This window comes from Leptonychotes weddellii, chromosome 10 (genome assembly GCF_054177405.1).
Source record: "Leptonychotes weddellii isolate Sample4059 chromosome 10, ASM5417740v2, whole genome shotgun sequence".
Lineage (NCBI taxonomy): Eukaryota > Metazoa > Chordata > Mammalia > Carnivora > Phocidae > Leptonychotes > Leptonychotes weddellii.
This window is the reverse complement of record NC_138378.1, coordinates 79,996,014-80,019,874: the sequence shown is the minus strand read 5'-3', so window position 1 is coordinate 80,019,874 and position 23,861 is coordinate 79,996,014. Positions and strand designations below refer to the sequence as shown.

At 38.0% G+C, this 23,861-nt stretch overlaps 1 protein-coding gene across 12 annotated transcripts in view; it reads left to right on the top strand.

Moving 5' to 3' along the window:
- Window positions 1-2,545: 2,545 nt before the first annotated feature.
- GCFC2 (GC-rich sequence DNA-binding factor 2) overlaps window positions 2,546-23,861 on the top strand; it is a 48,822-nt gene continuing 27,506 nt past the window's right edge. For 7 of the 12 annotated variants that reach the window (XR_004075633.2, XR_014138187.1, XM_031028019.2 and 4 more), the window contains exons 1-6: window positions 2,549-2,903; window positions 6,530-6,655; window positions 10,893-11,117; window positions 12,242-12,339; window positions 17,253-17,368; window positions 23,484-23,670. Coding sequence is in view for 10 of the 12 variants with exons in the window: in XM_031028019.2 (XP_030883879.2) it covers window positions 2,630-2,903; window positions 6,530-6,655; window positions 10,893-11,117; window positions 12,242-12,339; window positions 17,253-17,368; window positions 23,484-23,670 (1,026 nt within the window). In the remaining 2 variants the exon portion in view is untranslated. Of the gene's footprint in view, window positions 2,904-6,529; window positions 6,656-10,892; window positions 11,118-12,241; window positions 12,340-17,252; window positions 17,369-20,604; window positions 20,846-23,483; window positions 23,671-23,861 lie in introns of those variants that run through there. The other 5 variants (XM_081796654.1, XM_081796655.1, XM_081796651.1 and 2 more) reach the window with 5 other exon arrangements.

Sequence of the window (23,861 nt, the reverse complement as noted above, 5' to 3'; positions counted from 1 at the left end):
AAAAAAATAGATGTGTTCTGTCATTCATTTAAATGTATCTAATGTAATCTAAATACCAAACCTATTTAATACTCATCATCCATTTAAAAAATGCACAAACCCTTGACATCATTGCTTTTTCTCCTCAAATATATATTTTTATCACCTACAACATTTCATCTAATGAAATATAGTTAATGCTTAAAAGTCTTTTACTGATCAATGTATACTTCCCTATAAAAGTATGTATGGTGTGTATACATTATATATATGTGTGTGTGAATTTTATATATATATATATATATAATTTCTTGTGATTACAAAGCTCTATTTTTTTTTATCCTGGATTGAGTTGTCTTCATATTTTTAATAATGAGAAAGTGAAAATCAACTCAGCTGGAAGTTGAGACCATACTGCCACTGCAAGAATTACTTCTGAGTGACTCCCCCTTCTTACTAATGACACTCCAACCCCAGAGTCTTCTCCTATTCCTCCCACTTCTTGAACAAAGTTACAAAGGTACCCAACTGCTGAACTGTCCCAACTTCTTGACATTATGCAATCCAAATCTGGCCCTGCTTCCCTTAGCTCTCCTTAAAAATCTCCTAGTACAAAGCAAAATAAGTCAGTCAGAGAAGGATAAATACCATAGGATTTCGCTCAGAAGTGGGATTTAAGAAACAAAACAAACAAACATAGGGGACATAAAAGGGGAGACAAACCAAGAAACAGACTCTTTAACTATAGAGAACAAATTGATGGTTACCAGAGGGGAGGTGGGTAGCCCCCTGGGTTGGTGAAATAGGTGATGGGGATTAAGGAGGACACTTGTGATGAGCATTGACTGTTTTATGGAAGTGTTGAATCACTAAATTCTACACCTGAAACTAATATCACACTATATGTTAACTAACCGGAATTTAAATAAAAACTTGAGAAGAAAAATATCTAGCACAAACCCAAATCCTGTAATAAGCTCCACTCAACTCCCTCTTACTAAGAAACACCATAGTTTCTTTGGTCTGTGTGTTCCTTTCCTGAGACAAGCTAAATGAACTTTGACTTAGTGTCCTCCTGGTTGCCTTCAGGGGGCTGGGCTTCAACACACTTGATCAACACAACATAAATACATCAAAATAAATCTCAACTTTTTTGACAAAAGAACATTTTTGTTGGGAATGCATCTCATAATGACAAAGACAGTCTTCGCACACACATTAGTTCATACATCCAAAGACAGTTATTACTTGCTAAAATGGTATAGTGTTCATTGTTAATTGCATTATTATACTTTTATTTTACATTATATAGGCACTGAGAAAACTTTCCACATATGAAGGGGTGTATTTACCCCTATTCTTAGTTCAATTCTTAGAACTCTGTCTGAACTCTGCAAAAATCAGTGATTCATACTCAAAAATTATTTTGAGTGATCAACTGAAAGCAGGAGTTGGTTCTTCATTGTTGAAAGCAAGATATTGGAAATGGTCTGATTTCCAGCAGAACTATTGAGTTTAGAGGTATTTATTCTCTACCTGACAATAAAATTTTAGATGCAGGAGTTTTTACACGTGGATGTATGTACTGTAGTACATTCAGGATGGACAGCGAATTATGTCTCTTCTTTGTAAGAAGGGGAGAGAAGACTACATCGGCAGAGCGCTGCATGAATGTAGGGGTTTTCAGGCAGCTACATACAGAGGGAGGTGAGCATCTGGAAATTGATCTCTTAAAACAATTCTTTTTATGAACCTCTTGGAAAGTCTTCCTGAACTTTAAAGCACGAACTGAAACTTTTGTGGAGCATGGGGCCAAAACCAGCAAGAGAATTTAAATGAACGGAATGGTTATTTGCTTCAGATGGATATGGTCAGAGGCATCCAAGTTAAGAATGCGCTTTACCAAGGAGACCAAGAACTCAGTCCATGGTGAAGGCTTCCTCTCTCAGCAGTGCTTAATGGATCCAGTCCAAGTTCCCCACGGTTTTTGCCGTCCTTCTTACCACTGCACGTCTTTCTAAACAACACCCCCTTTTCTCATATACACTTTTTCTGATGGGCCAAAGCATTTGACCAGGCTCTGGTGAAACCTGGCCGCCTAGAGCAATCATTTGGTTTTTGCTTACTTGTGCATCGATCATTCATGTGTAGATTTTACTCTTTAGCTTTCAGAAGCAATCTCCCCAAACACACACACTCTTCTGATTTTTTGTTTAATTCTTGGTTGGAGAGAATTTTACTCTCTTCAGAAAGTAGAAGACAGCAGATCGGGTTCCAGTCTAGGATGTAGGTATAGTGCCTGATTCCTAGATAGGGTTTGCACAAGGAGAACCAGTGATGCTCTCCGTGGCACTCAGCTCCAGGAGTCTGCCGGACTCTCTCCACAACGAATCGCCACCTGCACAACCTGGCCTCGGAAAGAGAACACTTAGCATCTCCAAGCCCCAGCCCTGAAACACAACTCCATAGACCAGAACGAAAGGGACAGAGCACGCATGCGCAGGGCGAAGGGGGCGCGGTTGGCGCGCGAAACGGGCGCGCGCAGACGGTCGTAAGACCGTAAAGGCGGGAGCGCGCCCCGGGGTGGACGCCGGAGACTCGTCTGGCGTGTGACGGAAGAGGACGTGCGCGAGGCGCTGGGGCCTCGGCCATGGCTCACAGGCCGAAGAGGACTTTCCGGCAGCGCCGAGCTCACTCTAGTGACAGCGACGGCGCCGAAGAGCCGTCTTCTGAACTCGGGGCGCCGGAGGAGCAGGCGGCCCCGGGCCTTACGGAGGAAGGGCCGCCCTCTGGAGGGGGTCGCGTGGAGGTGACGGCCGGGCGTGTTCGGGGCCGGGGCCCTCGGGGCCGGGGCCGGGTGTGGGCAAGTTCCCGGCGCGCCGCGGGAGCGGCTCCGCGCGCTGAAGGCGGCTCGGGCGTCCCAGGTGAGGCAGGGCGGGGTCCGCCGGAGGTGAAGCGAGGTGCGATGGGGGGAAGAGGCCCCCGGGGTTCTCCGGAGGTTCCTGTGGCCCGCTGCTGACCGAGAGCAGTCGCGGCGACAATAAACAAGACAGCCCGCCTTCGAGCACTCGCCCGCAGCCCGCAAGTCCGTGGTGGGGGGTGAGGGGGGAAGACCAGAAAGAATCCTGTATGGTTTGTGGCTCGTCTGTGTTTGCACCATCAGGTGAACTCTCATGAGTGGTAGCTTTAGTGCAGTACTTGCCGTTTGTGAAGAACCTGAATCGTCACAGAAGTTTAAAAAAAAATTCCTGATACTTTTAGGTAGGGGAAAGTTTTATGTACTTTTGGAAACAGCTCCAGTTATTTTTCTAGAAAACACTTAACCAGAATAATACATTAGAAGAATCTAGGTGACAGACACATGGGACGTTTTCTTTTGCTTGTTTTGTTTTTCATCAGTTATTTGCAAGAACGGAGATTAGAATAACGCTCTATGTCCCTGAGTAACACAATGGGTTGACGACGCTGTAGACTGTACCAATAATGGCGTTAAGTACAATGTAATAGTTTTGAAGTACCCTTTCGTTTTTAAATACAGAATTTAAGCAGGCTAAAGTTGTTTACATAAAACGTGTTCTAGTTGTTCTAGTTTGAATTGGAGCTTAATAAAAATGCAGTTTTCCGTTAGTATTCAGGTAAAAAAAAAAAATTTCTCCCCCACTTTTTAATACAAGTGATTTTGGTGATTTCTTAATTATGACCTTCTGTTTGTCTAAAGCTTTGATGACTTTTTATATTTTTCTACTCTATGGAAGTCACCTGGTCAAACCTTAATAGGGAGAAGTGAGGCCAGGAGTTGCCCTTTTTTTTTTTAAGATTTTATTACAGAGCACGAGCGGTGGGGGGGGGGGAGAGGGGGCGGGCAGAGGGAGAAGCAGGCCCCCCCCCAGCAGGGGGCCCCATGCGGACTCTATCCCAGGACCCCGAAATCATGACCTGAGCCTAAGGCAGCCACTTAATCGACTCAGCCACCAAGGCGCCCGCAGGAATTGCCTTTTTGCTTGCATTCTAAAAGAGTGGTTCTCAAAACTTTTTGGTCTTAGTATCCCCTTTATAAGGGTATCCCAGAGAGCTTTTGTTTCTGTGTATTATATCTATTGATATTTACCATGTTAGATATTAAGATAAATTTTTATTCACTTTTTTCTAAATTAAACCATTACATGTAAGGATAAGTAACATTTTTGTAGGGGGAAAAAAAACTTTTCCAGAAAATAGAGTGACATTGTTTTCTATTTGCAAATCTTTAATGTCTGGCTTCATGGAAGACAGCTGACTTCTCAAAGCAGCTTCCACATTCAGTCTCTTGTGATACGTTGTTTCATTTGAAATATGAAAAGAAAACCACAGGTATGTATGTGGTGTAATAGGAATACCTGATAGCCTTTTTAGATCATTGAGTGTGTTCTGCTTTGATATTACAACAAAGATCAACAAATAGTAGCTTCTTAAAGGTAGTTTGCAACATGGCAGCTGAAACCATACCTGTCAGTTTTTTTATACTCCATTACATTAAAATCCATTGGTCTGTTTATACGTCAATGAATCTTTTACCCATGCATGATTGGTAACATTTGGAAAGTTACATGTTGGAAAGTTTCCAACAGATTGGAAAGTATTGGTTCACTGAGTTTGCAAATGTTGGTACATTTTATTATATAATATCCAAAAAAAAAAAAATCTGTTAATGTCACTGCGTTACTTCTGATGATCATCGGTCGTTAAGTGACTGAAAGATATTAAGTTCACAGAGCAGGATGTAAGTTTTCCAAAATTCTTGAAGTGATAGGCACACCTTTGCTCATTTTTGAGAAAATTTGTCAGGTATACATGTGGGAATAACTAGAGTTTGTCAGTCATTCTTTCAAGTAAAACAGTGTTGCTCCTTGAAGACAGTGGCTAGCTCCTCTTGTAACTCATCATACAAATGCTTTTCAGTGAGGTAACCATTGTGTTTCAGTATGCCCCAGAAGTGCTTTATACACACCTCCATTTTGTCCCACAGAATATTTAAAAGACGTGTACTCAAAGGTCAAGATTTAATAAAGTTAATAACTTTTTATTGCTTCATTAAGGATGGTAAGTACAACTTTTTTTTTTGTTTTTCCTGGCAATGCATGGTGATGAATACAATGGCTGTCACTGTCTTGATTCATATGAAGAAGCCAGGGGTTTTACCAACCACTGCTTTTGCCTCATTATGTAAATAGCAACAGACTGAAAAGGGCAAATAACAATATTGTGATGAAAGTAGTTTTGAACTCACATACCCTGTGAAAGGGTCCTAGGGATTTCCAGGGGTTGATGGCGGATGCTCTTGAGAACCACGGCTGTGGTATTAATCCACTTTGACAGCAGGTAGGAGTTGTCATAACTAGTAGCAAAGAAAGATATAACCTGTAGTTATATTACTTTGTGTTCTAAGTTTTGATCTTCAGATTTTTAAAATTCTATATAGGTCTATTAAGGGACATTTTTAAGATAAAGAGTACTGTTTATGTAATCTTAAGTTTTAAAGTTGTTCATAAAAAATACAAAATAATTATAAACTAGCCAGTCCTTTCTTGTCAATAATACCATGAATTCTTTCACATTTTGTTCATTCAATTCTCACAACACCCTTATGGGTGTTATCTCTTTTTTAAAAGATTTTATTATTTATTTATTTATTTGAGACAGAGAGAATGAGAGAGAGAGCATATGAGAGGGGGGAGGGTCAGAGGGAGAAGCAGACTCCCTGCCGAGCAGGGAGCCCGATGCAGGACTCGATCCCGGGACTCCAGGATCATGACCTGAGCCGAAGGCAGTCGCTCAACCAACTGAGCCACCCAGGCGCCCAAGGGTGTTATCGCTTAATGTTATCTTTGCTTAATAGATTATGGACAGACTTTCCTTCCCAAAATCACATAGTGGAAACAAAGAGATCCATTATTTAATGGAGACCACAGTGCTCATTACAGTACTACTTGCCACCAGCCATTGAAATATGACATAGAGTCTAAATTTCGGAGGTGAATAAAATTAGATTGAAAGCCCTGCTTCTCCACTTAGTAACTTTGTGACACTGGACATGTTATTTAGCTTCTCCAATCCCTAATGTTCCCATCAATAATAGCATTTACTTTACAGAATTGTGAAATTCTGTAATTGTGTGAAATAGACCTTACAAAACAGATTTAAGTGTGCCTAGCACATAGTAAGTGTACATCCAGTTTTTTTTTTTTCATTTTGAACTTACTACCACTGTTTTTCTTTTTTGTTTTAAATTTTCCTTCACTTTTTGATGCTTTTTTTCTCTACTGTTCCCTTCCCTTTTCTCATTGCATCTTTTAAGAGAATATTTTATTAGATAAGTAGATCTATACATTTATTAGATCATCCATTGGTTTCAGAAAGAAGGGAGACAGAGAAAGATCTGTATATATACTTTAAATACATGGAGAAAAATTAAAACACTGTACATGTATAATGCTATGTGTTGTGTAGAATTTCAGTTATTAATTCCACTATCTTGACTCTTTCTTGTTGTATTCAAAAAATGTCCTGTTAGAATCCAGAGTGGTTGATCTTTCAACAGATGAAGAGCGTGAAACACCTCATTCCTCAAAAAGTAAGGATGATCAGGGTTCATCATCCAACAACTCTAGCTCTTTGGAAGAAGAATTTTCATCAATAGGTTAGTAAATTCTGTAATTTTGATTAACTTTATTTCTAATATCAGTATTTTCTATACCAGTGATTCTTATTATTGATAACACAGCTATAGTGAAGTATGAAGCAAGTAAGTCATTACCAATGATTGTCAAAGTGCCAAAATTAACTGCTGTTTTCCATTACATGACATGTGCAAGGTCAGACAGCTTATAAAAGGCAGAGCTAGGATTCAGACCCAGGCAGTCTGCTCCAGAACCTGTGTTCTTAACCACGGTGCTGTACTGGGTGATTCATGCCAGTATCTGACGGATGGTAAGAATTTGTTACCGAGGATGATTCTGGTATAGGATATAGCAAATGTAAAACTCTAGGGAAGTTAACATAGCATATGCAGAGAACTAAAAATAGTTGTTGAAATGAAAATATTTGGTTGGAGTTTAAGAAGGAGGAACAACAAAAACAGACAAATTGGAGTCAGACAGTATAGAGTTTGGGAGAATTTTATACAAATACATGGCATGACCATTTTTGTGTTTTAGATAATCCAGTTCAGTGGTTGGGAAATTACCACTTGTGAGTCAAATGTGACCCATCCCATGCTTTTGCAAATAAATCTTTATTAAAACACAGCCATTCTCATTCAATTATATATTGTCTGTGGCTGCTTTTGCATTACAGTGACAGAATTTAGAGGTTGTGACAGCTAATTTGTGAAAGCTGAAAGTATTTCTCTGGCCTGTTACTCAAGCTCAGGGGTTTGTAACTTGTTTTGTGCTTTGGACTCTTGTCAGTCTCATGAAGTCTGAGACCCCTTCTGAGAAAATAAAAATATGTAGCTTTATAAAAGAAACAAATTAAATTGAAATGTAATTGTTTAAATACATTTTTAAAGACTGGAAATAGGACACCTAGGTGGCTCAGTCAGTCATGCGTCTGCCTTCGGTCCTGGGATCAAGTCCTGCATCAGGCTCCCTGCTCAGCGGGGAGTCTGCTTCTCCCTCTACCCTTCCCCCCCTTCCCATGAATCTCTCTCTCTCAGATAAAATCTTAAAAAAAAGACTTGTAATATAGTGAAAGTGCTTTATTAACTTATTAAATAACAAGAACCGGTAGCTCTTGTAATTTTTTTCTTATACAAGTTCACGAGGTACAGAAATACTTAATGATGAAACCAGTATTAAGAATTGAAGCCTGGTAGATGAGTGATTGTCTTGTCTAGACTGGAGATACAGTGCTGTCCAATAGAACTTTCTGCGATGATATAAAAGTTGTATATCTTCATTGTCCAGTATATGAGCCCCTAGCCACATGTGGCTGTAGAGCTCTTGAAATGTGGCTGGCTAGTGCAGCTAAGGAACTGGAATTTTAATTTGGCTGAATTTAAATGGTCACATATGGCTAGCGGTCACTGTATTGTACAGTGCTGCTTTAGAAAACGGTGGATTAGACAGTATAAGCCAGTAGTTGTAAAGTGTTGGCAGCATTGCACATCTAAGGAGAGAAGACATTGTTTGCCAGTGCGTGGGATAGTTTTTAATTATTGTCATGATAGAGGTGTTGCTGGCATGTAGTGCCCTGGAGGCAAGAAATGATACATGTCTCAGAGAACAGGGCAGTTCAACACAGTGAAGAATTGTCCCTCCCCAGAGCTCATTTCAGAAACACTGAAAGTTGAAAATTTGTCCTGTTTTTCTTTCTTCTGGAGAAGAAAAGATGAAGGAATGTGAGAAGTTTGGGGATTGGTTTGTGGATGAAGGAGTGCATTTGTTTTTTGTTCAAACAGTGAAACTGTTAGAATGATCCAGTAGTGGAATATCTGCCTTGAGATGTTGCAGATACAGCATGTTACACATGGGGCATGATGTTAACCTGTACTCCTTAGATAAGATGATGTATGTGAAAATTATTTAGCTTATAAATATGCATGTTTATATTATAAAGCAATATGCTAATGTTATTAATTCATTCCATGTTTGGCCAGTATCTGCTGTGAGCTAAATGTTGGGTATAGACAGGACAGGATAATAACTCTTCTCTTGAACTCTTTTTTCTTTATTGTTAGCTTTATGTAGCACTACTACTTTACTAGTCAGTCTGGTGCCTGTGATTTATTAAACCCCATCAAGTCATTTGCAGATGAATCACTTACACTTCCTACACTTCCAGTATTTCTGCTTTTGTATTCATACACTTGAGTATATGAACCTAAGTGTATCATCTTAGTCCTGATTTTACATTAAAATTTCCTAGAGGTCTATAAAAACATAGTGCTGCTCAGCTCCACCTCAGATCAACTGAATCTGAATCTCTGGGATGGGGGGCTTAGGTACCAGTAGATTATCAAGCTTCCCAGGTGACTGTAATGTGCAACAAGCATCAAGGTATGTTAGTGTTGGGGCGCCTGGGTGGCTCAGTTGTTAAGCGTCTGCCTTCGGCTCAGGTCATGATCCCAGGGTCCTGGGATCGAGCCCTGCATCAGGCTCCCTGCTCAGCGGGAAGCCTGCTTCTGCCTTTCCCACTCCCCCTGCTTGTGTTTCCTCTCGCTGTGTCTCTCTCTGTCAAATAAATAAATAAAATCCTAAAAAAAAAAAAAAAAAAAAATGCTAGTGTAACCTGCTGTGAAGGTTTTGAGTCTTAATTCTGCTTTAGGTTATATTTAGCTGTCCCAGCTTTAAGGACATGTCTTTTTATCTTCGTTCACATCACATTAAGATCATTAAACCAAGCAAGACGAACCACAGAGCCCTTAGCAGATCCTTACAATGCTTCATAATCAACATTTTTTTTTTTTTGGAGTAATTCAACCAGTTAAGAATCCTGTGCAATATGTGATTTTCCCCCACAAATTTTAACATTATCTACAAGGAAAACATGCAACTGTTAAATTCTTTGGGAAGATGAAGAAACATCTGACCTGCATCATTTCCCTGATACTAACCTATATATTAGTACTGGTCTATAAAAAGTAAGTCACTTGATTTAATATTTTTTTTTTTTTAAGATTTTATTTATTTATTTGAGAGCGCACACTGGTGTGGGGAGAGGGAGAGGGAAAAGGAGAGAATCTCAAGTAGACTCTGTGCTGAGCACAGAGCCCAGTGCAGGCTCAATATCATGACCCTGAGATCACGACCTGAGCTGAAACCAAGAGTTGGCCATTTAGCCTATTGAGCCATCCAGACACCCCTGATATTCCTTGTTCTTAGTGAACTTATGTTGGTTTTTAGTGATCCCCTGTTACTGTTTCATAATTCAAGCACTTGTTTTCCTTAGCACCAATGTCAAGCATATTGGTTCATAATTTCTATATTTCTTTTTTTTTGTTTCAAGAGTTGGAACATTTCCACATCTCCAGGCATTAGGACATCTTTTTATTTCTCAAAGAATTTGGAACAGTTTATGGTTAAGTTTAGAACCTTTTACTTGAGCCTTGGTAACTTAACATCCCTAATTAACATTTTGAAGTGCTTGAAATAGTGAAAATTTCTTTTACCATTTTGTTTACCTTGGTATTTTGCTTAAGAAACTATTTTTTTTCCAGAAAGTAAAGATCAGTTTCAGCTCAGATCATGCATGAAGAAACTTGTTTTGAATTGGAAGAGTACCCATTAATATGGTTTATACTCTATAAAGAAAAACTAAAGGCTGTACTAAAAGATGTCACTTAAATATTTTTCACCTAGTTAATGAACCTGATTATTTTCTTTACGCTTTTTAACTTCTTATATTTATTCATGTGGAAATCACCACAGGACCTTGGAGGCTGACTTAGCTGTGTGCTGGTTTTAGTCTCTTTCTCACTCCCTATATGCCTGGATGCCTTAAGGGGAGGGGCATCCTCTCCCTCTTTGTGAGTCAGACTGGCCTATCCCCCATCATTCTAACCTCTACAGTTCTGACTGACTAAGCAGCTCCATGCTCAGCAGTCTCGACATCCCAAACCTCACAATCTCAGAGCTTCTAGAAATGAGAAAGAGTCCTCAACTAAAAGCCAGCAACAACAGCTGATGAATAAGAGAGCTAAAAGACAAATTGAAGTGATACCAGTATATTTTCTGATACTTCTAGATTAGGTTCATTTTCTAATTTATATTTAATCTATAAAAGTAATTTTCTTATGTAGATTTTGAGCTGTGCAGTTACATTCGTATCAGAACATGAAAAAAATTGGAAAGACACTGCTTTTTTATTTTATTTAAATAATGAGGATATGTATTTCTGTTGGTGTTTTTCATTGTCTTCCTCTTTGTTTCTTTCAGTAAATATCCCTGATTCAGCTTTTATTCAGGCAGCCCGCAGAAAACGTGAATTGGCCAGGGCCCAAGATGACTATATCTCTTTGGATGTAAAACATACCTCTACCATCACTGGGATGAAGAAAAACAGTGATGAAGATTCTGAGAGTGAGCCTGATGACCATGAAAAGAGAATACCATTTACCCCAAAGCCTCAAACCCTTAAACAAAGAATGGCTGAAGAAACAAGTACTTACTTAATTTATTTACAATATATTAATATTAAGGGATTTTTCACTTGAATATAATATGTTAAAGTCTCCATAAAAACATAATGTAGTGTCTCATACTTTAAAGTGTTAGAAGTTGGTTTTTATTTAATACCAATTTGGTCAATGACATCATAGTCTCTGAAAGACATGTCTGTTAAAATATTATTATCAAATAATGTGTAATAACATTTACTATTATCTGACCTCCACTTGATCTTTTTTGACAGATTAAAAAAAATTGTACAGTCTTATTTTTGATATTGAAAATGTTCATTCTCACCTTTATGAAGATTTTTTTAACATGGAAGCATCTACAGGGATTTTTAGCTGTCATTAAAATCTCCCCTGCTCTAATAAAATATTTCCTCTACTGATAATCCTTAGGTCTCAAAGGACTATTTTTACATTTCACATTTATAAACAATATGTTTTACCAAAACTTTTGTTACTTCAAATAATAATTTTTCAGAATGAGACTTTTGGTTTCCTTATAACCCAGAAATTATTTTTCAATATTTAGATTCTTTTTTTTTTTTTTTTTTTTTAAGATTTTATTTATTTGACAGAGACACAGCAAGAGAGGGAACACAAGCAAGAGGAGTGGAAGAGGGAGAGGCAGGCTTCCCACTGAGCAGGGAGCCTGATGCGGGGCTCAATCCCAGGACACTGGGATCATGACGCGAGCCAAAGGCAGACGAGCCACCCAGGCGCCCCTCAATATTTAGATTCTAAGGTAGAATTTATAATCTCTGATAAGGAATACCAAATGTTTCATTTTTCCAAGTTTTTTTTTTCCCATGTGTGAAACTGTAGTGTTTTCAGTGGGACAGTTTGGTGATGAGTACAGATTCCCAGATTCAAGACTCGGCTTCAGCACATTCCTCAGACAAATTATTTAACCTCCCGATAGGAGTTTCCTCATTATAAAAAAAAAGAGTGATAATAGTGCTTTCTTCCTAGAATTATGGTGAAGAATAAGTTAACACGTGTAAAGCTGCTAAGCCAGCAAGTCATAAGCCCCCCCAAAAATGTTAGCTGATGCTTTTAGAATGGAAAAATATAAATAACTATTCATGAAATTTTTTTTTTTTTTATTCCTAGCACCCAGAAATGAAGAAACAAGTGAAGAAAGTCAGGAAGATGAAAATCAAGATATTTGGGAACAGCAGCAAATGAGGAAAGCAGTTAAAATCACAGAGGTAGTAATTGTTTATACCATTTGTATTAATTTTCTGTGGCTGCTATAAAAAGTATCACAAACTTGATGGCTTAAAACAAGACACATTATTCTCTCCCAGGTGTGGAGGCTAGAAGTCCAAAAGCAGGGTGTTAGCAGGGCTGTGTTCCCTTTGAAAGCCCTAAGGGAGAATCTTTTCTTGCCTTCCAAATTCTGGTCACCCCAGGTGTTCCTTGCTTTGTGACTGCATAACCCCTCTCTCTGTCTCCTTCTGTATATGGCCTTCTCTGTGCCTGTAGTCTTATTTTATAAGAATACTTCTCAGTGGGCTTAGGGCCCACCTGAATAATCCAAGATTTCTCATCTTGCGATATTTCACTTAATTAAAACCACAAAGACCCTTTTTCCAAATAAGGTCATATTCACAGGTTCTGGGGGTTAGGACATAGACATAACTTTTGTGAGGCCACTGTTCAACGTACTATACCTTATGTTCTTTTCCTTTTAAACACCTTCCACATTTTACAGGCCACTTGAGGGGACCATATTTTGTCTTTAATTTTATAGTAACTGTGACATAGGTGTGTAAATGTAAAGTTTAAACAAATAGATTTAAAACAAAACTAATTAAAAAATACTGTTCTTGAGGTCAAAAGTCCTAGATTTGGGTTCTGGCCGTACCACTAAAATATATGCTTCATGAGGTCAAGAATTACTAACTATTCAGTGTTTATCCCTCCGTGTCTAATACTGTGAGTGCTCAATAAATATTTGTGCAACTTTGAGTAAATTATTTAATCTTTTTTTTTTTTTTAAAGATTTATTTATTTATTTTAGAGCACACACACACCTGAGCAGGGGCTGGGGATGGTTGGAAAGGGAGAGGGAGAGAATCTCAAGCTGACTCCAGGCTGAGCATGGAGGCCGATATAGGGCTTGATCTCCCAACCTTGAGGTGAAACCAGGAGTCAGACATTCATCTGACTGTTCCACCCAGGCACCCCAAATTATTTCATTTTCTAAATCTGTTCTCTCATCAGTAAAATGGGAAGATAATGTTAACTACATGAGTAGCTGGCTATAGGCTCAAAATCATAATTTAAATTGAAGCCCTTATAAATTATATAATAATCAAATATAAAGGTCTTATTTTTTTAATCTGTTTAACAAGAATGCTTTGAAAGATTATATGCTCTTTTAGGTAAGAAAAGTATTGTTAAGATCTCTACGTCATTAAAACTAAAAAGCTAAGTAAAGATAAGCCTTTGGTTTTAACAACATTTAGAAATCTCTGACCAGAGAAATGGTTTAGAGGGCTATTTTTATGATGTAAAAATAATAGATGTAGGACCCCCCTCCTCTTTTTAGTAAAGTCAGTATAGCTAAACAGCATGAAAAAAATAACTTTGAGAAAAAACATGTCATAGTCCTTACTCTGACTGCTCAAGTTTGCATAATTCCTTTTTAAGTATTTGTTTAATTGCAGTCATAGTATATATTAGAAGTTCCCAGACTTCCCATTCATGGAGCCCTCAGTGTCAGTAACTTTATCCTGGTTCCCCCAGGCCAAAAGAAGTACCAAAGAGTTCTATTTATGAAGTATTTAGGGTCAAAGAATTTAATAATGTTTATGTCCTAATAACTTAGTAGCTTTTGGAAAACACATAGATAAATTAAGAAAAAAATCTATTTCATTTTTAAATAACCACAATTACTTATTAATGGGATGCACCTCTTGGGCACTGCATGATATCGCAGACCTTGGAATCAGATTATTCACTGTCATTCTCACCTCCTTTCCAAATTGATTTTCAGTCACTACTTTTTTTTCGTTACGTCCACCAAGAACCCACCTTCACTAATAAGACTTTATCAGAGGACTGTAGCACAATCTAATGTTGCAACTGTGAACTAGTAAAAACTAGTAGTCCAACAAATGATGAATATGTATTCCCCTAAAATATTTAAAATACCTATATTTAAAATGTATATTTAAAATATAGCACTCCTTTGAGTTCACCGGGATGCCTTGGCATGTAGATTGGGAACTACAGTATGCATACAGTTTCAAATTCTGGGTTTTTTTGCTTGACCTGTTATAAATATTTTCCCCTATTTCTATACATAGTTATCATAATAACTAATTTTTTTAATTGCATAATATTTATTAGAGTCAGTGAATCATAATTTTTTAGCCATTCTTCCTTTTGGCAAACATTTTAAGTTATTAACAATCTGAATCTTTTTTTCTATTTTTTTTTTTTTTAAGATTTTATTTATTTATTTGACAGAGAGACAGCGAGAGAGGGAACACAAGCAGGGGGAGTGGGAGAGGGAGAAGTAGGCTTCCCGCTGAGCAGGGAGCCCGATGCGGGGCTCGATCCCAGGACCCTGGGATCATGACCAGAGCTAAAGGCAGACGCTTAACGACTGAACCACCCAGGCGCCCCTTTTTTTCTATTATTAATAAGAAATAGGGGCGCCTGGGTGGCTCATTTGGTTAAGTGACTGCCTTCGGCTCGCGTCATGATCCTGGAGTCCCGGGATCGAGTCCCGCGTCGGGCTCCCTGCTCAGCGGGGAGTCTGCTTCTCCCTCTGACCCTCTCCCCTCTCATGTGCTCTCTCTCTCATTCTCTCTATCAAATAAATAAATAAAATCTTTAAAAAGAAAAGGAAAAAGAAATAGAAGGGGCACCTGGCTGGCACAGTGAGTAGAGCATATGACTCTTGATCTCAAGGTTGTGAGTTTGAGCCCCACGTTGGGTGTGGAGATTACTTAAAACTTTAAAAGAAATAATAAGAATTGGTAAATATTTGCTTGCCTTTTTTTCTTTTCTTTCTTTTGTTCAGACGTATGTTATCTTAGGATAGTGGCCAAGTGTGGTGTTACCAATAAAGGACATGAACATTTTTATGGCATTTACTACACTTTTCCCTATTGCTTTCTAAAGAAAATTTCGAACAATCTGTAATGCCATTGATATTATGGGAATGTTTCATTACAGTCTTGCCAGCTTAGATGCAAGATTAGTTGCACCAAAAAATGGAATCTCAAGCTATTTGATTTACATTTTTTATTATTAACTGTGAGTATATTTACAGGTTCCTTTATTGAAGATCTACCACATGCTACTGTGTTAGTTTCCTGTGACTATTGTAACAACCACAAACGTTGTGGCTTAAAACAACAGAAATTTAGGGGTGTCTGGGTGGCTCAGTCGTTAAGCATCTGCCTTCGGCTCAGGTCATGATCCCAGAGTCCTGGGATCAAGCCCCGCATCGGGCTCCTTGCTCCGTGGGAAGCCTGCTTCTCCCTCTTCCACTCCCCCTGCTTGTGTTCCCGCTCTTGCTATCTCTCTCTCTCTCTCTCTCTCAAATAAATAAAATCTTTTAAAAAAAAATTTATTTTCTCACATTTCTGGAGGTCAGAAGTCGAAAATCCAGGTGTTAGTAAGTCTGCACTCCTTCCAAAAGCTCTAGAGGATAATCTGTTCCTTGACTCTTCCAGCTTGTGGTAGCTGTTGGGATGTAGCCACCTCTCTCTCTGCTCCATATTCGCATCACCTTTTTTGCGCCCCAGAACTCCCTCTACCTCTCTTATGAGGATATATGTATTGCATTTAGGACTCATCTGGATAATCCAGGATAAGCTCCTTCTCTCCAAATCCTTAATCACATCTTTGGCCACGTAAAGTAATATTCACAGGTTTGGGAGATTAGGACATGGACTTACTTTTTGGGGTTGCCATTCAGCCCCTACACCACTTAATAATGATAAACACTAGAATGTACAATCTTTATATGGGAGAGACAGCTAAACAAAGTAATTGTAGTGAAATCTTACTTTGACAGAACCTATACCGGGTCCTGAGATAGCACATAGGAGCAAGGGAGTGGTCAGTTTTATAGGTGATAGGGAGGTTTGGAAAAGCCTCTACAAAAGTTGATCATATTTGGATGGGTCTTTGAAAGATGTTTATAATGTAAGGGATTTGAGACAATATATCAGGATGTAAAGACATAAGATGTGAAATAATCTGACTAATTTGAGGATTTGCAGGAGTGATTAGAGCCGGATGAGAGGATTGGTTAAGAATTAGCATGAGAAATGATGCCTTGTGATAAATACAAGGATAGTTAAGCCAGTGATTTGGCTTAATATCTGGTCCACTTCTTTGCATATCCTTATCTAAAACACGCTCTTAGAACTCTTTCAACATGCTAAGTATGATGGTGATAAGCTATGATTAGTCAGAGGATAGTAATACGAAATGTTATAAGGTGTACTAACTAGAACATGGTCCTCGACTAGTAATAGATAACCCAGATAACAACAGTAGCTTAAACAGAACTAAAAGCTTTATCCCGAAACCCTCCAAAAGACTTCCATTTACTTTTCTTTGACTAGAGGAGTTAGGTGGATACTCCTATCATGGAAAACATAATCTTCTGAGAGTACATTAGATCATAAACAAAACTACTTTAAAAACACTGAGAAGCAAGCTTTTGTGAAAAGTAAGATTTTGTAATTTGCCTCTTGCATGCAAAAGATATATATATTTTTTATTTTGTTATTTTTTTATTTTTGAGAGAGTGTGAGCGGGAGGTGGGGGATAGTGGGGGGCAGTAGGGCAGAGGGAGAGAATCGTAAGCAGACACTGCCCTGAGCCCAGCGGCCCAATGCAGGGCTCAATCCTCATGACCTGTGCTGAAATCAAGAGTCGGACGCTTAAGTGACTGAGCCACCCCGGTGCCCCTAAAGTTCTGTATCTTAAAACTAAGAATTATAAAAACATTTTATTGTAACTATAAAAATCGTCAAAGGCACGGAATTTTGAGCTGGTGAGACATTGGAATACCCAGTCTGCTTTCATGTTATTCATCTTTATAAGATTAATGAGTCTTTTAAAACAATACAAATTTTCATATTTTTAGGGACCAGGCCTGGATCTTTCCTACAGCAGTGAACTTCAAACAGTAAAGAAGTTTGATACTTCGATTTCATTACCACCAGTAAATTTAGAAATTATAAAGAAGCAATTAAATACTAGGTAAGTAAATACTGATTTTAAAATACATTTGTCCTAGACATTTAATAGTGAAAAAAAGCACTGTGTTCTTCTTAAGTAAGTACAAATACTAGTATTAAACAGATTTGTAGGAAAAAAAATAGCACCACCTTTGTTACCACACTAGCACAACTGATTTTCTTTTCTGTATGTGTCTTTTTAGTCTTTATAATAGATACATGCTACATGGTTAAAATCAATAAGTATCAAATTCTGCCTTTTTTCTTAATATTTTTATAAGCCTTCATCTGCATTGTTAAATAGCCTTTAATTTTTAAAAAATAATAAGTTGGGGGTGATGTCAGGAAGATGACATAGTAGGAAGCCCCAGACTTCATTTCCCCTTAGAGATACCAACTTAATATATAGTCTAAAAAGCCTTTTTGAGAATTCCAGAAACCAGTTAGCTCAAAGCCAAGAATAGCCACACTGAAATGGGTAAGAATCCATTTCATTTCTTTTTTTTTAATTTAAATTCAATTAACATATAATGTATTAATCTCAGAGGTAGAGGTCAGTGATTCATCAGTCTTATATAATACCTAGTGCTCATTACATCACGTGCCCTCCTTAATGTCTGTCACCAAAGCCATTTCATTTCATCTGTATCAACCACTTTTGAAAGCCTGCACTGCTTGTGAGAGAGAAAAAGCCCAACTCACAGCTTCTCCACTGAGAGGGGAAAAAAAAGTGGAACAGACCTCCAACGTTTTGGCTTTTGGAGGGACTGCCTGAGGGACTGTTTCTACCTCGTCTGTCTCAGAGCTATAATGGGGAACTGTCATACCTTGGTTTACTGGGGACCACAAAGAGCAAAAGCTCAGTTGTTGCAGAGCCAGAAAGCCTGCCTACTGCAGACAAACAGCAGAGGGAGCAAGAGACTATGAATGCCTTAAAAAAGAAACACCCTCTCTAATAGGGAAATTTCATATAGAAGCCCAGAGAAGATACATCCCCCATGAAAGATTTGAGGAGACCTCCCCTTGCCCCCCAGGTCTCTAGACAGGCTGGCTGGTGATGTTCCTTCCCCGTATGAAACTATTTCCCTTAAGTGCATTTTCAAATGCATAAGACAACAACAAAAAATAACAGGAGACATAAACAGGAAAACCTGGCCCAACCAAAGGAGCATAATAAATCTCCAGAACCAACCTTAAAGAAACATATCTATGAATTACTTGAAAAACAATTCAGAATAATCTGATAGAAGCTGAAAGTGCTACAAGAGAACACACACAACTAAACAAAATCAGGGAAACAATACATGAACAAAGTGAAAATATCAACAAAAAGAAACTATAAAAAAGAACCAGAGATTCTGGAGCTCAGCAATACAGTAAGTGAACAGAAAAGAAAACTTCACTAGAGGAGATCAGCAACCTATTTGATATCAAGCAGAAGAAAGAAGCAGTGACCTCAAAGACTGGTCATTTGAAATTATCAAGTCAGAGGAACAAAAAGGAAAAAATGAAGAAAAGTGAAGAAAGCCTAAGGGACTTACAGGATACGTCAAGCAGAACAACATATACATTAATGGAAATCCAAGTAGGAGAAGAGGGTGGGGCAGGGAGCTTAATCTGAAGATATCATGGCCAAAAATTGACCAATCTGAGGAAGGAAGTGGACATCCACTTTCGAGCATAAAAGATTACAAGAAGATTGAACCCAGAGAAGCTCACACTGAGACACATGAACTTTCAAAAGGCAGAAAGAGAATTTTGAAAGCAACGAGACAAAGCACCTCATCAGATACTAGGGAGCCTCATAAGATTATTAGATTTCTCAACAGAAACATTATAGGCCAGAAGGAGTAGGATGGTATATACAAAGTGCTGAAAGAAACTCCCAGCCAAGACTTATAACCAATAAAATTCTCCTTCAAAAAATGAAGGAGAAATAAAGATCTCAGATAAATAAAAGCTGAGGGTATTCATTACCATTAACCTGCCTTACAAAAATTGCTATTAAAAGTCCTTCAAGGGGCACCTGGGTGGCTCAGTTGGTTAAGCGACTGCCTTCGGCTCGGGTCATGATCCTGGAGTCCCGGGATCGAGTCCCGCATCGGGCTCCCTGCTCAGTAGGGAGTCTCTCTCTCCCTCCGACCCTCCCCGCTCTCATGCTCTCTCTCTATCTCATTCTCTCTCTCAAATAAATAAATAAAATATTAAAAAAAAAAAAAGTCCTTCCAGTTGAAAGGAAGCCAGCCGATAACATGAAGCATATGAAAACAAAATACAAAGCTGTCTGGTAAACATACATATGTAGACAAATAGATACTCATGTACTACTGTAAGGGTGATGTGAAAATCACTTTTAGTTCAGGTATAGAATTTAAAAAATAAACACATACAAAAAACTGTAACACTGTTACTGAATACAAAATTTTTAAATGTAATTTGTGACATCAATAAAAAAAATGGAGGACATATGAAGGAATAAGTACAGTTTTTTGTATGTGATTGAAGTTGTTACCAGCTCAGAATAGATTAGAAATGTAAGATGTTTTTTGTAATCCCTATGGTGTACACACACACGCGCGTGCGCACAGAACCTATAGAAGATACACAAAAGAAAATGAGAAAAGACTGAGGGCATGTCCCTATAAAGAATCAACAAAACACTAAGGTAGCAAGAGAATAAAAGGCAGAAATGACTACAAGACAGAAAACAGGGCGCCTGGGTGGCTCAGTTGTTAAGCAACTGCCTTCGGCTCGGGTCATGGTCCCAGGGTCCTGGGATCGAGTCCCATATCGGGCTCTCTGCTCCACGGGAAGCCTGCTTCTCCCTCTCCCACTCCCCCTGCTTGTGTTCCCTCTCTCGCCGTGTCTCTCTCTGTCAAATAAATAAAATCTTTAAAAAAAAAAAAGACCGAAAACAATTTACAAAATGGCAATAGCAAGTCCTTCTGTATTAATATTACTTTAAATATAAAAAGATTAAACTGTACAATCAAAAGACATAGAGCGGCTGAATGGATAAAAAATTTAGGATCCAGCTACATGCTGTCTGCAAGAGACTCATTTAGATTTAAGGATACATATAGACTGAAAGTGAAAGGATTGAAAAATATATTCCATGCAAATAGTAAACTAAAGAGCAGTAGTGGCATAGTTAAGAACTATTACAAGAGACAGAGAATGACACTATGGTATATAAAGAGATCAATTTATCAGGAATTATAGCCGTAAACAATTATAAATTTGCATCTAACATTACAGCACCTATATAAAGCAAATATCGACAGCTGAAGAGAGAAATAGCAATACAATAATAGTACAAGACTTCAGTATTCCGCTTTCTATAATGGATAGAACATCCAAACAGAAAATCAATGAGGAAACCGTGATCTTGAACAAAATGGACCTAACCAGACATATAGAACATTCCACCCAACAGCAGCAGAATGTACATTCTTTTCAAGCACACATGGAATACTCTTCAAGAAGGATCAAATGTGAGGTAACAGAAAAGTCTAAACATATGTAAGATTGAAGTCACACCAAGTATCTTTTCCAAACACAATGGAATGATGATGTTCATAAAGAACATTTTCATTGCTTTTTTTTTTTTAATACTTAGGAAATTTTTTTTCTAATACACAGTAATAGGTTCCAAATTTTCTTCCCCCACATCTTTTGTATAAATCAGCTTTAAAGTAGGTTCATTCCGTAATCATATTGCAGTTAAGAGATACTGGTCATAGTTGCTGATTTAAATGGTTTGACATAGAAAAGGACATTTTATAGCATTGTATAGTGAAATATAAAAATTTTTAGATGTACTAGTTTTAGTTTTAGGCTATCTATATTATGGGGAGTTAGCAAACTGCCAGCCCACTGCATATTTTTGTAAATAAAGTTTTATTGGCACACAGCCATACTTACGCATTTATGTATTGTCTTTGGCTGTTTTAGTGCTACATCACAGAATTGAGTAGTAGCAATAGCAACCATGTAGCTCCAAACCCTAAAATAGTGACTCTCCTGACCTTTATAGGAAAAGTTTGCCAAGCTGTGTTATAGGTCATTGTTTTTCAGTAGTGGTATTAAATGGTGATGATTGCCTTGATTCAAGACTATTTTTGTAATAACCTCACTATTATTTACTCTCCTTCTGATAGTCCTTCCTTAATTGGAAGAAAAGAGCTAGAATTATACTTATTGCATCAAAAATTGCATATAGGGGCGCCTGGGTGGCTCAGTCGTTAAGCGTCTGCCTTCGGCTCAGGGCATGATCCCAGGGTCCTGGGATCGAGCCCCACATCGGGCTCCCTGCTCAGCGGGAAGCCTGCTTCTCCCTCTCCCACTCCCCCTGCTTGTGCTCTCTCTCTCTCACTATGTCTCTCTCTGTCAAATAAATAAATAAAATCTTAAAAAAAAAAAAATTAAAATTGCATATAACTCAGGACTTGGGGGTTTTTGGTTTTTTGGCTTTTTTGAAATTGTGTTGAAGACCGTTGTCTTGCATGAATTATAGAATAGGAAAAAGGTAGCAGACCACTGATAGAGATTAGCATTTCACTTTATCTGGATAGGTTTTTTTCAACTTTAGTGTATTTTTTTTTTTTAAGATTTTATTTCTTTGAGAGACAGAAGGCATAAGAGCAAGGGGAGGGGCAGAGGGAGAGAGAGAATCCCAAGCAGACTCTATGCTGAGCATGGAACCTGATGCAAGGTTTGATCCCATGACCCTGAGATCATGACGTGAGCCAAAATTAAGAGATGCCCAACTGACTGAGCTGCCCCTATTTTATTTTTTTATTAACCGGGTTTTTTATTTTAAAAAGAAAATATGTTTTCATGGTCCAAATACTAAAGACAAAATCAAACAATACAAAAAGATATGCAGAGAAAAGGAAGTCACCTTACCCAGAGGAAACCACTCCTCCCAGTTTCCTATGTTTCATTCCAGAAGTAGTCTATATATCTATACAAGCACATATATACTTATGGATTGCCCAGTTTTTTTATACAAAAATGAAGCACACTGTATACCCTGGTCTTACCTTGCTTTTTTCATGTAATACATATTTACGAGCTTATTGCTATAGCCAATAATATTCCAGTCAATTCAAGCATTTTATTCATAATGTTTTCTGTCCATTATTGTCTTATTTCTTAACTGTCTCCATTCTTTACATAAAGCAAGGAGAAACTTTGAAAGACAAATGTCAGTGTCCAGGGAAACTTTGATAGATGACATTTGGTTTAAGCAAGTACTTACTAATGACTTTTCAGTGTACAGCATGTTAGCTGGAGGAGTTGAATTTTTGAAAAAAAGTTCAGTTCAAGACCACATACTACAAACTTGTTATTTCATTTGTAGTTAATTCTCTAAATATAATGTACTCACAGTGTCGAATATTGGGAAATACCTTCCAGATATTTTTAAAGAAATAGGTTTCTTACTCCTCTACTGGCAGGTGTATGGAGAGAGAACTGTGTTTTAAAAAATAAACAAACATTGAATTATATTTGACACTTTTTTTTCATGTTACATCAGTTGATATATGTGATATTCACAAGGGTTGAAAAAAAAGGCTATCTTATCAATAGAGAAGCGTATGGGGGCTACAGCAAAAACAGGAAATGAAATATGCCTCAAAGAACATCGAATTCTAATGACAGATAAAACCATTGAGTCACAGAACAGATTATACCAAATCATAACATGCTCAGATGGTTTTAATACCAGCTTATTCAAATATTCCAAGAAAGACCACAGACTGATCTAACAGTAACTCCAGATGGATTCCCGAATTTCAAATATAAGACCTAGGATTGTTCTAGAAACCAATTCTGATCAATCCACACTTTAACTAACTTTCTAAAATTACCTTCTGATTAGCTCGACAACCTAAAAACCTCTAAGTATCCTCTCCTACTTTTTCCTTTGAGACCTCTTTTCATTGTGGCGCTCCCCTTTGCACAGCAAGTCTCATAAACCCAGGTTTATAGGATTGTCAGTTTCGTTGGTGGTCTCTGTAAGGTAGCTTTGAAAAAATTTCATTAGACTGCTATTTACTGTAGTAGAAATAAAAGTTGGAAAAACAAAGCAGTTTTTAGTTTTCATTTTTCTTTATTTTGTTTATTTATAGATTAACATTGCTACAGGATACTCACCGCTCACACCTGAGGGAATATGAAAAATATATACAAGATGTCAAGAGTTCAAAGAGTACCATCCAGAACCTAGAGAATTCATCAAATCAAGCTCTAAATTTTAAATTCTATAAAAGCATGAAAATTTATGTGGAAAATTTAATTGACTGTCTTAATGAAAAGGTAACATGGTTATAAACACAGTATTTCCTTTTTTATAAAGAAATCCCCTTACCATGGGGCGCCTGGGTGGCTCAGTTGGTTAAGCGACTGCCTTCGGCTCAGGTCATGATCCTGGAGTCCCGGGATCAAGTCCCGCATCGGGCTCCCTGCTCAGCGGGGAGTCTGCTTCTCCCTCTGACCCTCCTCCCTCT